Source organism: Oncorhynchus nerka, linkage group LG15, assembly GCF_034236695.1.
Source record: "Oncorhynchus nerka isolate Pitt River linkage group LG15, Oner_Uvic_2.0, whole genome shotgun sequence".
NCBI lineage: Eukaryota > Metazoa > Chordata > Actinopteri > Salmoniformes > Salmonidae > Oncorhynchus > Oncorhynchus nerka.
Window position 1 is genome coordinate 68,308,723 of NC_088410.1, and position 15,695 is coordinate 68,324,417.

Here is a 15,695-nt window from a genome sequence, read left to right on the forward strand (position 1 = left end):
GCGCCACCTTCCTGCACAACAATGTGAGTCCAAAAATGTATTGTATGCTGCTTCATAAATTATGTAATATGCCAGGGAGAAATGTATACTGTAGCTAAGAAAGTAATATTAAGTGTATGTTGTGTAGTAACATGTTAGTAGCCCATTTTCCTCACCCTAAAAATTTGGTCTATTTACCCCTCTTAATTTCGCCTATTGTGTTCTGACTGTTCTTCTGTAGCCTATAACCTGTTTTAGAGAAATGTAATCATTGAATATTGTCTGCTTGTATGCACCCTTTATTTATCCTCTGGTTCTAACTTGGTGTACAGGGAGAGCACTGTAAGAATGGCCCATGTTCTGAATTCTGTCGCTGTACATTTCAAAAGTGCTAAACAAATAGTTATATTGACTAAAGTTCGACCTAGCTCGCTCAATGTCTTAATCGAAATTACTGGATTGCCTCTTATCCGCTTGTCGTGTCTTTATGCCATAGTTTGTACATCTGAATTGCCATTAGAAACCACATTTGTTTAAGCAAGTCAGCCATATCAGCTATGTTTTTTTAGAAAGCAGTAAATGAGGCTGAATGAACTGTTTTGCTGCCAGACAAGGCTCCGCTGATAGCCAGGTGTAGCAGTGGTAAGATGTTAGGACAGTTTTATGTAAGCCCTAACAGTTTGGGTGCACCGTTTGTCACCATTATAGTACAATTAATGTATTGTTTAGTGTTGTGTTGTGGCTTTCCTGGCATGCATTCCACTTAATTTAAAAAATTTCACTGAATAGGACCCCTTGGTTCACTGGGCCTGTCCACAGGGGGTACTGGTACTTGAGAAGACTCATGAGACCTGTCGTGTCTTTGGCTATGCCGGATTAAGTGATATGACATGCAATTCTATAAAATCCTTTCTCCGTAATTAATATTACCTGATTGAGCTAATCATGTAAATGTCATTAACTAGATAGTCGGGGCACCACAAAATAATATTTATAGAGCTGTTATCTTCCGAATAAACTCTTAAAGACCTAGTCATATTTTACATCAATAGCAGTCAATATTAATCGTCACCTTAATCGTCACCTGTCCGGGGGTGTCCTCGGATGGGGCCACAGTGTCTCCTGACCCCTCCTGTCTCAGCCTCCAGTATTTATGCTGCAGTAGTTTGTGTCGGGGGGCTAGGGTCAGTTTGTTATATCTGGAGTACTTCTCCTGTCCTATTCAGTGTCCTGTGTGAATTTAAGTGTGCTCTCTCTAATTCTCTCTTTCTCTCTCTCGGAGGACGTGAGCCCTAGGACCATGCCTCAGGACTACCTGACATGATGACTCCTTGCTGTCCCCAGTCCACCTGGCCGTGCTGCTGCTCCAGTTTCAATTGTTCTGCCTTATTATTGGACCATGCTGGTCATTTATGAACATTTGAACATCTTGGCCATGTTCTGTTATAATCTCCACCCGGCACAGCCAGAAGAGGACTGGCCACCCCACATAGCCTGGTTCCTCTCTAGGTTTCTTCCTAGCCACCGTGCTTCTACACCTGCATTGCTTGCTGTTTGGGGTTTTAGGCTGGGTTTCTGTACAGCACTTTGAGATATCAGCTGATGTACGAAGGGCTATATAAATAAATTTGATTTGATTTAGTTCTGTCTCATCTGAAAGTTGTACATTCTTGGTTATCTTCACGAACCCTGGCTAACAAGTTGAATCAGCAATACAAAATTGGGTTTAATTATTTATTTACGAAATACCTAACTAATCACACAGAATTACATATACACAGAATGAATTATACCTTGATTACAAATTACATCATAAAGGAAAACTTCCCTAGCGGGCGGAACAGATATGACAGCTGGTTACACAAAGGAAAAGGGGCTGGGTTTGAGTGAAAGAGCGGGAAGACTGAGGAACAAAAGGGAGAAGCTGTGCTATCATAAATATAGTATCTTATGCATTCTAAATTACCGCCCATTTGGAAAAGGAAAATGCAATAAATATTTACTCTGAGATGCGCTTCGGTAGATTGGTGGTAGATGGAAGGCCGTGTTGCCAAACCTAGTCCTTTGAAGAATGTCTCTGGTGGTCAATTGAATACGTTGTAGTAACGTCGTTGTGTGGTAGACGGGATACTCTGTCTGTTCTTTCCTAGCCCGCGTTTGCAGCTGCTGTTGTTCACTAAAACAATAGTGGTCCTAAAATGGAGCCTTGAGGAACACCGAAATGTACAGTTGATTTGTCAGAGGACAAAACATCTACAGAGACAAACTGATATCTTTCTGACAGATAAGATCTAAACCAGGCCATAACTTGTCCGTGTAGACCAATTTGAGTTTCCAATCTCTCCAAAAGAATGTGGTGATCAATGGTATCAAAAGCAGCATTAAGGTCTAGGAGCACGAGGACAGATGCAGAGCCTCAGTCTGACTCCATTAAAAGGTCATTGACCACCTTCACAAGTGCAGTCTCAGTGCTATGATGGGTCTAAAACAAGACTGAAGTGTTTCGTATACATTGTTTGTCTTCAGGAAGGCAGTGAGTTGCTGCGCAACAGCTTTTCAACATTATTTGAGAGGAATGGGAGATTCGATATAGTTCGATAGTTTTTTATATATTCTGGGTCAAGGTTTGGCTTTTTCAAGAGAGGCTTTATTACTGCCACTTTTAGTGAGTTTGGTACATGTTTATTATTTTCAACATAGGAGACACAGGACCACTGAGCTTTGGTGAAATACGCAGATTTAAAGAGGAGTCCGTAATTTGCTTTCTAATGATCATGATCTTTTCGTCAATGAAGTTCATGAATTTATCACTGTTGAAGTGAAAGCCATCCTCACTTGGGGAATGCTGCTTTTTAGTTAGCTTTGCAACAGTTTCAAAAATACATTTTGGATTGTTCTTATTTTCCTTAATTAAGTTGGAAAAATTGATAATGGCGCAGCGAGGTCTCTTCCTGCTTTTCCAAGCTAGTCGGAAGACATCCGGTTTGGTGTAGCACCATTTCCATTCCAATTCTCTGGAAGCTTGCTTCAGGGATTAGGTATTTTCTGTATACCAGGGAGCTAGTTTCTTATTTTTACCTTTATTTAACTAGGCAAGTCAGTTAAGAACAAATTCTTATTTTCAATGATGGCCTAGGAACAGTGGGTTAACTGCTTTGTTCAGGGGCAGAACAACAGATTTTTACCATGTCAGCTCGGGGATTCGATCTTGCAACCTTTTGGTTACAAGTCCAACGATCTAACCACGAGGCTACCTGCTGCTCCCACTGAGTCGATGATGGCTCCAAAAGCCTTTTGGAGTGTGTCTGTGGACTTTTCCATGTGAATATTAAAGTCACCAAAAATGTGAATATCATCTGCCATGACTACAAGATCCGATAGGAATTCAGGGAACTCAGTGAGGAACGCTGTATAAGGCCCAAGAGGCCTGTAAACAGTAGCTATAAAAAGTGATTAAGTAGGCTGCATAGATGTCATAACTAGAAGCTCAAAATATGAAAACACAGTCGTTATTTTTTGTGAAAATTGAAATTTGCTATCGTAAATGTTAGCAACACATCCGCCTTTGTAGGATGTGCTCTGGATATGGTCACTAGTGTAACCAGGAGGAGAGGCCTCATTTAGCACAGTAAATTCATCAGGCTTAAGCCATGTTTCAGTCAAGCCAATCACATCAAGATTATGATGAGTGATTAGTTAATTGACTATAACTGCCTTGGAAGTGAGGGATCTAACATTAAGTAGCCCTATTTTGAGATGTGAAATATCACAATCTCTTTCAATAATGGCAGGAATGGAGGAGGTCTTTATTCCAGTGAGATTGCTAAGGCGAACACCGCCATGTTTAGTTTTGCCCAACCTAGATCAACATTTAACATTTAACATTTAAGTCATTTAGCAGAGGCACAGACAGTCTCAATGCCTAGATCAAGGCACAGACAGTCTCAATGGGGATAGCTGAGCTGACTACACTGACTGTGCTAATGGCAGACTCCACTAAGCTGTCAGGCTGGCTAACAGCCTGCTTCCTGGCCTGCACACTATCTCATTGTGGAGCTAGTTGATAACCTTAGCAGTAAATGCAAGAAATCCTACCTTACTAAAACTCATCCTCTCTCAATCTCTCTTTAGGCCTACTCACTGGGGGGCTCCCAGTCGAATGGCTTTGGAGGTTCACTGTGTTTCTCCCTTTCCAGTCCTAACCTGTGAGAGTCTGTCACTCCCCTTGATACAGGTGTTTATTAGCTATCAATTCCATTATTTCCTGTAGTGTTCATGATCTCTCAACTTGTGGCCTTTATTTTCTGTCTTCCTGTAGCATAAAAGCTGCAATTGAAGTGTAGACCGTGGCTCAAAGGGACCCACCCGGTTTGCGTCCAGAAGCTTATGCCGCGTTCAAGTACTAGTCGGAACAAGGAAACTCTGACATTTCCAACTTGCTAACTGGTTGTTGTTACACATGTTCCGCGTTCAACGAAATCAGCAAGTTGTACATTTCAGAGTTTCCTAGTTCCAACTAGCATGTGAACGCGGCATTACTCCAAAAGGTAATTGAGGACATCACATCAGCAGTGACTTGACCTGCCTCCCAGCTTCCTGTCTACAGAGTGAATCTTGGGTGGTGGTGGAAATTGTCACCAGTCTTATTCCCAGCGTTAGAGCCAACCCTGCAGATTGAGACTCCCTTGAGGGAGAGGGATCCGCCAGCAAGGCACTTGTCAACCTGATGATTTGGGTGGTGATATCTTTGCTTTAGGAACTTGCTGGTACTCTGCACTTCACAGATGCTTTCAATCATACGAAGCAGCTACATATCTTCTTCTGGGGTCAGGATTGTGCGCTCCATACTTGATGACATGATGAGTGTGGCTGGTGGCCCCACTGTCCTGAGAAAATCCTGAGTGCTGGAGATAGAGGTTACAGGAACTATCATGACAGCTGTCAGTCGAACATGCTGACCACACCGCTCGATATACATGCACGAACGTTGCAAAATAAATGTACACGTACACATTATTCAATCATTGCATACACACTGCTTGTGCGTGTTTGCATAGCCAGGCGCTAAAATAGAACTTGGTTCTATTTGTGACGCTTTACGTGCTGCAAGTCCCATCTCTCCCATCTCCTCATTGGTTTTTAGGAGCAGATACCTACATGGGTGATTGAACGATGAACTGAGGTCCATACTCCAGTCCAGTTGGTGGTGGTAATGCACCTTAAAGTTGGTTGCCGACATATAAAGTCCAAAGAAAGAAGACTGAAAGAGGAGAGGTTACTAGAAACTAACTCGGTTTACCCTTTTATCTGTGGATTAATTGTCAGAGTAGAGGTCATTGTGCATTTCAAGTAAAATAACTACCCAACGTTTATTTTTTAAATTTAACTAGGCAAGTCAGTTAAGAACAAATTCTTATTTACCATGACAGCCTACCCCGGACGACGCTGGGCCAATTGTGCGCCGCCATATGGGACTCCCAATCACGGCCGGATGTGATGCAGGCTGAATTCGAACCAGGGACACACACGTCTTGCACTGAGATGCAGTGCCTTAGACCACTGCGCCACTCAGGAGCCCAGGACAAATTAGCTAGCAACAGCAAGCTAGATAGCTAAATTGCCATGAATGTTTAATGCTTTTCAACCTGTCCCCAAATTAATGTAGTTGGTTCAGAGTTCATGTGCGCCCGGTCCAGTCAGTGTCTGTCAGCTATTCACGTGACTGCAAGACTGGACCCTGCTCCTGCATAAACTTCTGCTTTATCTAGAACTCTGAGTCACATCTTGGCAGTAAGTTCCCTCTTGTCCATGGAGAACGTCTTGTGATTGGTTTTCCAACCCTGCACACCATTGTGACCAAACTTCTGGACCAAATCTACTGTGGTGCAGCAAAGGAGGATTCCATACGCGTCCTGAGGGACTAGCCTTTTCTGGATGATCTTGGTCAACAAGAGGTCAACTTATAACCAGCAGAGGTGAAAGAGATTGTAGCCTCTGCATATAAGCAACTGACCCAGCACTCAGAATCCAAGATGATCGTTCAGTACAATGTCTCCTCTAAGAGCCAAATGGTGTCCAGAGACATCACCTGTCTGATTGTGAAAGCCATGAAGGTCTTTCCCAGTGGCTACTCTGGGAGATACCCTGTGAGACCTGGTGACTGGGGAGCACTGCAGAGTGGATGAGCACAAAACGGTGAACTACTGGACCATAATGTAACTTGGAACTGTTCCAAATGCCCTCTTTCTACACATTATTGACACGTGTGTATGGCATCTTTGCAATTGACCCTACAATTCCAGTGAATGGTGAAGATGTGAAGAAATACTTCTGCTTGGCACAGCAGCTTTGGGTTGTTCACCAAAGCGCCAAAGAGCAAAGCTCTCCTTTGCGCCTTGAAGAAACGACATGTTTGTGAAGAGAACCTGGACAGGTTGACTCTGACCTGGGGGACATGCCCTACTCTGGATACGTTGCAGCATTCTCTGCAAACCAACTGTATATTGATGCCTTCATGGAGGACAAGGAGCCGTGCTTTAATGTCTCCCAAATGGTCTGCTGAGAAGTTGCTGTATTTCTAGAGCCCGTCTGCCATCAACAACAGCCCTGCAGTCGTTGTAGGATCAGAAGACAGAGAAAATAGTAAGCGCTCTATGAATACAGTTTGTTAGTCAGACATGCTATTTAGTGAGTCACAACTGTGGTGCTATTTTGTCGGTTTACAGTTGAGGAAACTATGCAGCCTCGTATGCACTTGGCAGATTGACACTGGGGGACAAACCATGTGAGCCAACAGAATATAATGGATTTGGAGGTGAATACTTAAAATACTTCTTTCAGATGATCATGAAATCACCCATGAAAGGAAGTTTCCTCCGCTGTTTGGAGGGCAGTGTAGCCTGTGTCACCTATGGCAGCTGTAGACATCCTAGCACTAGACCAAGCCTGGACTAAAATACAGTCATTCTTGGCCCAGTCTTAAAAAAATGTAAACAGCCAAATCAAATATTGTTTATACTCGAATCTATATTTTGTCATTTACAGCACTGTTCACATGAATAAATAGTTTATTTATTCCATTTACTTAGTTGTTTTTCAAAATGTCTATACTGTGAATTTGTATAAAAAATAGTTGCTTAAGTGAAAAACCCTCATACAGTTAGTTCCAGAATTGGACCTTGATCACATTAGGTAAATAATCACTTGTTAAACAATGGTGCACTAGCAGGTTTTAATTCAAACACCGAAAGGTTTATTAAAGGGATCGGTACACATCAACCAACAGAAAGCAGAAAAATAAATAGCAGCATCAGAGAGCAGTCAGATGAAAGTAAAACAACTTGAGTTGACTCAGCCAGACTATACATCAACCATTCAGATAATACACAGAAAAATAATACATAGTACTGTATAATTTAACAATATAATTTAATTTGCAAAGCTCAAATAAAAAAGGTAGTTTTGTCACAACCATAGATACATAAACGATTCTCGCATCATGTACATCACAGTGCTCCTTGCTTTACATCAGGGATGTGCACTGGCGCCCCACGGCCCCCCTTTTGTAGGCCTGCGGATCAATTTCACCCAAAAAATAAATAAATACATTTTAGGAACTCAGTCGGGGTCTCAACTTATTTTTGATAGTTGGAATAGTAGAATACACAAGGTGCAATTTGGAAATGTGGTAGTGTGCATCAGTTTCTGTTGTTATGTCAGTCACCGACAGCCACTCAATTAGCCCAAATTGCAGAACACTGTTGCATACAACATCCAAATGACCCTGGACTTGTGAGCTGGTCAGATAACACTTAACTGCTAGACAGGGTTTCATAAACTGACTATATTTGTCAGTTATTACGACATCCTGCTAGCCGTTATGGTTCTGACAGTATAAACAAATCTAAAGTATGGGAGATTGAATGAACTAAAACAGAATTTGAATTCAGAGGCCTTGTAAACAACACAGTGCATGTAAAGGCATTCTGGTTTTACTTCATGGCATGCTTTTGGTAGTGCTATACAGACAATATCCAAGGGAAGAAATAAAGATTTACTGTAACTTCAAAAAGTCCAAAACAGGTCAATTCAAACTACTATGTTCTCTTACAATGGAAGTAACTAAATGCTGACACATTAAGCAGTTTGGGTACCCCCAATAAGTACAAATATTTATATGAGACCACTACAGTGATGCACATCTTGGTTCATAGTGATTATACTGCAGAATCAGAACACTGTTGGACAGCTTTCAAAGAGGAATAGGAGTGGACAGAGGGAGTGGACAGACATAATCCTACAACTGATGAATATGTGCAGTAGCAAATGGGTCACAAGGCACTGTCACTTGACCAGTAACCAAAGTTACGACGCCAATACCCCTCCAACAATGTCCTTGGTTGTAATGCTCAACAGCTTTAAGGAGTGCAAAGAAGAAAGCGCTTTATCTCACAGTTGCATCAGCTAATATATATACAAATAAAACAGTATCTGTTGTTTCACACAGCTAAAATGGAAGGACAGAAAACACTGAAAATTGTACACACAGATGTGGTCTGTATTCAACCGACTCAGTGTCCCATGTTACCAGACCAGAGTGACAGTGCATGTCATTTTAAATGCACCGGTAATACATACAGATGATTTAACCTGTGTAATATTCATCAGCAGGTGGAACTAAAAAACAACATTACTCAACTGAATAACCACTCTCCTTATGGAGTAGACCTTTCAATGTGATGGTGACATGAAAACAGGCAAGTATGGATGCAGAGAACAGACAGAAGGACAACATGGTGATCAGGAACGTTAAGTGAAAAACAGATTCACGTCACACAAACGGGGATACTAGTTACTACTAGTAATAACAATACTAAAATCAGCCAACTACTGTATTTAAAAAAAATCACGTCAATAAACTTAATTCCACATTGTTTAGACCAGGAATGGAGAAATAGCAATGCACTATTGTCCTTGTAAGTCTGATAAGACTCCTACAATGCAAAACATTCCAGTGTTATTACCATATTACCATGTGAGACTCAATCAAAACCAGTGCCAGATTGGAGTCACTCTTCTGGTTGCACATACCTTTCTGTATCTTACACTTATAAATGTTGTTAGTGAAGATAATTGCATTTCTGTACTGTACATGCACACATGTACTATTCAAAGAAAATCATATACTGTATGTCTGCCCTTTAGTCTATTTTTAAAAAAAAACATTTTTAATGAACCTTTATTTAACTAGGCAAGCCAGTTAAGAACAAGTTCATATTTACAATGACGGCCTAGGAACAGTGGGTTAACTGCCTTGTTCAGGGGCAGAACGACAGATTTTTACCTTGTCAGCTCGGGGATTCAATCTATCAACCGTTCGGTTACTGGCCCAAACGCTCTAACCACTAGGCTACCTGCCGCCCCAATACAGTACAGTCAGTACAGGTACTCATATTTTCAATAAAACCTCAGTTCTGTTTCAGAGGAAGAGAGATAGAGATCAGTAAAATGACAAGCTGGTAGTAAACATCTATATGGGTATACACATGGTCCAGCAGGAAATGTGACTATGCCTTTAAATGGGACATTGAGGTTGAGTCTTTCTAGTGTGGAGGCCATTTCTCCCTGTTCCCTTGGCTGGAATGTAATTATTTGAGAAGAGCGACATCAATGCAGACAGAAATATAAATCTCAATTACAACAATCCCCTTCCCTACACAATCAATTGGCACAATAATAAAGATCTATCAAACTACAAATAACACATCAGAAAAATGTCTATTCTACTGGAGAGTGGGAATGAAATCAGACGTGTATATAAATATCTCAAGCAGACAGCTGAGTTTAGGTGCTGTACTTTCAATTGGTCATTGATGGCCAGTGGGGTCCTGTATGTTGGTTTGTTAGAGTGTGTATTTACAGAACTAATGGTGAAACTAAACACACAAAACAGCAAGTGAAACAGGGTAACACCTACTGTAGAAGATGAAGGAATAGGAGCTTAATATATATATATATATATATATATATATTTCATTATCTTATCCAGGCCTTGTCCAAGTCAAGGAGTGCAGAGTTGTGGTCCGTTCATGCAAGCTAATACCTATGAATACCAAAAATGAAAATATTAGTCAAATGTATGTACTGAAGTTATAAAAACCTTCACTTAACTTGATTGTACCAATAAGAACATTTGTTGTGGCTGTGGGGGATGATGTTGTTGTGTTGTGGCTGTGGGGATGAAATGCAAAAATGAAGATAAATCTGACATAAATCTGATATTTTGGTGACATTTAAAGGGATGTTAGCAGGGAAATGTGTACCTGTAGTAGTTGGGTTTGAATGGGCCATTCTTGTTGAGGCCCAGGTACTTGGCCTGCTCATCTGAGAGCTCCGTTAGGTGGGCATCAAAGGTGGGCAGGTGCAGGCTGGCAACATACTCATCTGAGACAATCACAACACACATACAATTATAGAAGTAATAAGCAATGTTTTTATAATTGTATTCAACAAATATTTGTGTCTGTATGCTTGAATACCAAATAAAAGTTACAGAATTGATTTGTAATGTCTCATTCCCATCACCAGATGGCATAAGTAGGGCCTCAGAGACTAGTGAAAGTGGTTTCCACAGCTTGTCCAAAACAGGCATTTGTGAAACAGTATTATGTCCACAGAGACAGGGATAAAACAGCCAAAGCAGGAATTGTGTTGTGTAGCTAGCTAGATCATAATCATAACTACAGAGATTATTTATCTGTATTTCCTTGTAACGCGCCAAACATGGCAGGGTATAAGGGCTGTCCATTACTCACCCATCTTCTTGGGAAGCAAGTAGACATCCTGTTTGTAGCGGCCCTCTGGAGCATTGTACAGCTCAATAAGAGCCAGAGCCTGTTGGAGAAATGAAGCACAATACACAATCATTAGTATACACACAAACTCAAGAATATATGGGTCGTTACAACAATTAGGTGCCTTTTGATTTGTGTAACCACTTTTGACTTCACGTTATTTAAACCGTGTCATAAAGAAACATGTTCAACGTCATAAAAAAACACGTTATTTTATTAAATGTTTTTGTAGTCGTTTCTCTGTAATACTACTAGTCACCTAGCAATTTTATGAAGTTGGCTTTAGCCCAGATAGCCTGAAATGTAGCTAGTTATCAATCAAGTTAGAGTAACTAGCGTGTCTAACTAGCATGCCAGCTAACTAACTTAGCTGGCAAGGTTGGTAGAGTTGGTAAAGTAAGCAATTACTACATGTACTGAAGACTCACATAACTTTCAATCTTTTACCCATTGTTTACCAGTGATGCAGAGAAGCATACATTGTTTATTTAAACAAATTACCATCAGGCAGGAGGATACAGACAGCTCAAGAGGTATGCTTAGATATACAGAAAATATATATATTTGTATATATATATATATATTTTTACATATGATTATGGCTTTAGATTGCGGAAAAAAGCTATAACTTCCAGACGGGGAGGCGAGCCCCTCTCCTGACCACACACCCAGACATCCTAACGTACCTTGTCCCCTTCCAATTTTTGGGGTGCATGTGTAACACAGGTCAACTAATGTTGAACACTTATCGTTACTAGTGAGATTCCAGTAACCAATCATATTTTACTATATTGCTATTGATATTGATATTTAAGTTGACAGCTATTACAAATCAGCTGTCAGAAGCTGCATGACAGGCAGTTTATTTTGAGCCAAACTCAATATTCTCTTAGTCCCTCTCCTAACCTCACGTTATACACCAGTCGGCGCCAACATGCTGAAAAAAAAGAGCTAGAACGGAACGTGAAGAGCTACTGCCATTCCATGGAAGAAAAACTAAGTTAAAAATCAAGTTGTATGAATCTGAACTAAAAGGAGAGAACTGGATATTAACACTCACTTCTCTATACAAACGTACTGTGAAGGGATTGAGGGAAAGATTGACGCCAGGATTTGGTCAGGTTTTTTGAGTATAGATTCAGTTCCACCAAGGATGGCGAGCCGCCGAACCCAGGACATCGATAAGAAGATTTGAATGCAAAGATTTATTTTCCTCGGAGAACACTACATTTGCACTGCCATACTACGGTGTGATAGGATTTTTCTTGCAAGACATTGCAGTGGGATTGTTATAAGCACATGCTACACTTAAACACCTTACAGTGTTTATTGATAGGCACAGTCACTCACATTGATTCCATCGTAGTGATTTATAAGTCATTATTTGGGAATTGGTTTGTGTTTTTCTGTGGATTCATGTTTATTGTATTGCTATTGAACATTGACATCAGAGATTCTCAGATTAAGGTAGAGTTGGGTGCACCCTAGCAAATTATAGGCAGGATATATGGCCGATATCTAAGTCTATTGTACTATTGAAGTATTTCAATCATATTGAACTCTGTCACGACTTCTGACGAATTGTTTATTGTAGTGCTTGTGCACGTTCCCCGTGAGCGCACGGCGGGTTATTTTGTGCCCATTTATCTTGTTGCCGTTGGTTTTGCTTAATAAATATCGGGTTATTACCCAGTTCTGCTCTCCTGCGCCTGACTTCTCTGCCGCCAATTACGCACCCCGCTACAAGCTCATTGTACAAATTTCACATATCAATATTTACTCAAGGTGATACATTTTTTTGTAAGTATTTTTTATTTACAAATACAAGCCGGCATTCTTTTCCTAAATTATTCAGTTGTGTGGTTTTCAATTCACCCGAACCTAACTGGTCCAATAGAGTTTAATCTTGAACATAGCATTAAGCAATTGTTACACATAATGCCCCTGGATTGGGGTAACTTGTTGATGCACAAGGTGCTTAAGTTCAGAATGGCTGTCAGTCAAAACCCATACAGAGTTTTGCAGCAGAGACCCTGAACTCTGACATCACGTATAGTATGTTACTGTACAGCCACTGCATTCCAATTATCAATGTCCAAATCTGCCATTTTCAAACTGTTTACGGGTATGAGTGTACAGGGCTACATGAACAAATGACTACAGTAAGTGTCAAATAAAGTAACAGGGTTGACGACTTAATCTTAAATCAGCCATGAATCCCCTTGTTACAGGGGGAATGGAAGCTTGTTGTGTGCAAAAGGGAGGGGCAATTAAATGCAAGCTTCACAATTTTTGTTTTTATTGCTAAAACATGTCTAGCCTCTCTCTGTGGCAAAGGGAAAGGGGGATACCTGGGGTAACAGGGTTGATGTGTTATGCTCCACCAATAAACATCAGAAAATGGCCATAAAGAGTAGAACTAGCTCACCTGCTTTTACACTACGATCCATTATTACATGTTCAATGTTTCTTTAGAAAAACCTTTTTAAAGGGACAGTTTCACCATATTAAAACGAGAGTTCTGTGCACGTAACAGGGTTTACCTTAAAATGAGGGACAGGGTTGTTGTTGTTTTTTTTAACCTTAAAATGAATCACTAATCACATAAAAAAAAAAAAAATCTTCAGAAATGACCTTGTCAGAGCAACAAAATAATTAGGGCTTTACAATGATGGTGAATAACATTGGGATTGAGTGGGTTAAAAACTTCCTAGAAGTCACCGAAGATGCTATATACAGCTGCAATATGTAACTTTTTGGGATACCTAACCAAATTCACGTAGAAAAGTGAGTTATAGGTCTGTCATTCTCATTGAAAGCAAGTCTAAGAAGGGTTTACATGTGCGTTATTTATATGCTTCCCGTTCTTAAGTATTTTACTTTCGGGTTTGTACACCAGCTTCAAACAGCTGAAAATAAAAATATATATTTTTGGTTATGGAAAATATATTTCACAGTGGTTTAGATGGTAAAGGCGTGGCCATGCACACCTCCAACTCAATCATCAAGTTTACAGACGACACTACAGTGGTAGGCTTGATTACCAACATGACGTGAAGGCCTACAGGGAGGAAGTTGGGCCCTCGGAGTGTGGTGTCAGGAAAATAACCTGATCGTGGACTTCAGGAAACAGCAGAGGGAGCACCCCCCTATCCACATCGATGGGACAGTAGTGGAGAAGGTGGAAAGTTTTAAGTTCCTTGGCGTACACATTATGGACAAACTGAAATGGTCCACCCACACAGACAGCGTGGTGAAGAAGGCGCAACAGCGCCTCTTCAACCTCAGGAGGCTGAAGAAATTTGGCTGGTCACCAAAAACACTCACAAACTTTTACAGATGCACAATCGTGAGCATCCTGTCGGGCTGTATCACCGCTTGGTACGGCAACTGCTCCGCCCACAACCGTAAGGCTCTCCAGAGGGTAGTGCGGTCTGCACACAACACATCACCGGGGGCAAACTACCTGCCCTCCAGGACACCTACACCACCCGATATCACAGGAAGGCCAAAAAGATCATCAAGGACAACAACCACCCAAGCCACTGCCTGTTCACCCGGCTATCATCCAGAAGGCGAGGTCAGTACAGGTGCATCAAAGCTGGGACCGAGACTGAAAAACAGCTTCTAAATTCAGGCTGTAACAACAAAATGTGGATAAAGTCTAGGGGTATGAATAATTTCTGAAGGCAGTGTAAACCCACAGACTGCTATCTGCAGCACTACTCTAGCTGCTTGTTAGCTACTGTGGGGAGTGTCTGTATTACCTGGGTCGTGGCAGTGATTGACAGGACGAAGGTAGGAACTGTGGAGCAGCTGAGGTTCAGAAGACGACCCTGAGGGAGAGAAACATTTTACTTGCTATGTGGTAGTATATGTGTATATGTGTATGTGTGTGTGTGTGTGTGTGTGTGTCCACCTCGGCCAGCAGGATGACCCTCTTGCCATCAGGCCAGATGACATGGTCCACCTGAGAGCGCACTCTCTCCCAGGTCAGCTCTGGGGTCCGCAGGCTCGCCTGGGGAGCAGGTCACACAGATCAGCAGACCAACACACTATGCACTCTCAAGCACACTACTAAAAGTCTTAATATGCAGTACATTTTAAACAATCATGAACTTCATTTTCCTTGGAAAGGCTCTGTTGATTTTTACGTTCTACTGTAGTCACGAATTGTGTTGTGTTAAAGTTCCTCACCACGTCAATCTCAGTGTTGGAGTGTCCCATGTTGCACACGATGGAGCCGTTCTTCATACGGTCCAGCTGGTCCCTGGTCACCACGTTCTTATTCCCTAGGAGACCACAGGAAAAACACCAGTCTAAAACTTCCAACAAAATAGAGCTTAGCAGCACAAATTCTCTCGATTAGATGATACAGAGGGCCATGTATGTATGTCAATGCATATATTGATCGTGACAGGCATGTACTGGAAGCCCATAGATTAATGTATTTCCATATAAAAGCAGTCCCCTGTACAGAAAGTTGATCACATAAGTAAGGTAGTTTGATGTTGTTTACCAGTGCATGTGATGATGATGTCCACCTGACGGATGACCTCATTAAGCTTGACCACCCTGAAGCCATCCATGCTGTTCAAACATGGGGAGAGACGGGTTAGTAAGAACAGATGGGGGTAGACAGGTGCTCTGCCTACAGTAGAGTTGGTTAGTACTGGTCTACGAGTGCCATTCAACTAATAAGGCTCTATTGTTGTATTTAAAAGGTTTAGTATGCTGCCATCTAGTTTCTATCATGTTATCCTAATGATGAAAGCCAGTTCAGGTTTTCGGGTTTATATTTTGATGGAGAATTTCTGTTTCAAAGGTTAATCTTAGAGCAGGACAGAGAGACTCCTCTGTCCA

At 41.2% G+C, this 15,695-nt stretch overlaps 1 protein-coding gene across 5 annotated transcripts in view; it reads right to left on the reverse strand.

The window, feature by feature from the left end:
- Positions 1-7,191: 7,191 nt before the first annotated feature.
- Positions 7,192-15,695, reverse strand: part of LOC115143200 (S-adenosylhomocysteine hydrolase-like protein 1) — a 59,662-nt gene continuing 51,158 nt past the window's right edge. For 4 of the 5 annotated variants that reach the window (XM_029683349.2, XM_029683350.2, XM_065001830.1 and 1 more), the window contains 7 exons: positions 15,352-15,422; positions 15,030-15,124; positions 14,752-14,850; positions 14,600-14,668; positions 10,794-10,872; positions 10,302-10,422; positions 7,192-10,081 (listed from right to left, as the gene is read on the reverse strand). In XM_029683349.2, the coding sequence (XP_029539209.1) occupies positions 10,075-10,081; positions 10,302-10,422; positions 10,794-10,872; positions 14,600-14,668; positions 14,752-14,850; positions 15,030-15,124; positions 15,352-15,422 (541 nt within the window). In that variant the 3' untranslated portion in view covers positions 7,192-10,074. Of the gene's footprint in view, positions 10,082-10,301; positions 10,423-10,793; positions 10,873-14,599; positions 14,851-15,029; positions 15,125-15,351; positions 15,423-15,695 lie in introns of those variants that run through there. The other variant, XR_010458831.1, reaches the window with a different exon arrangement.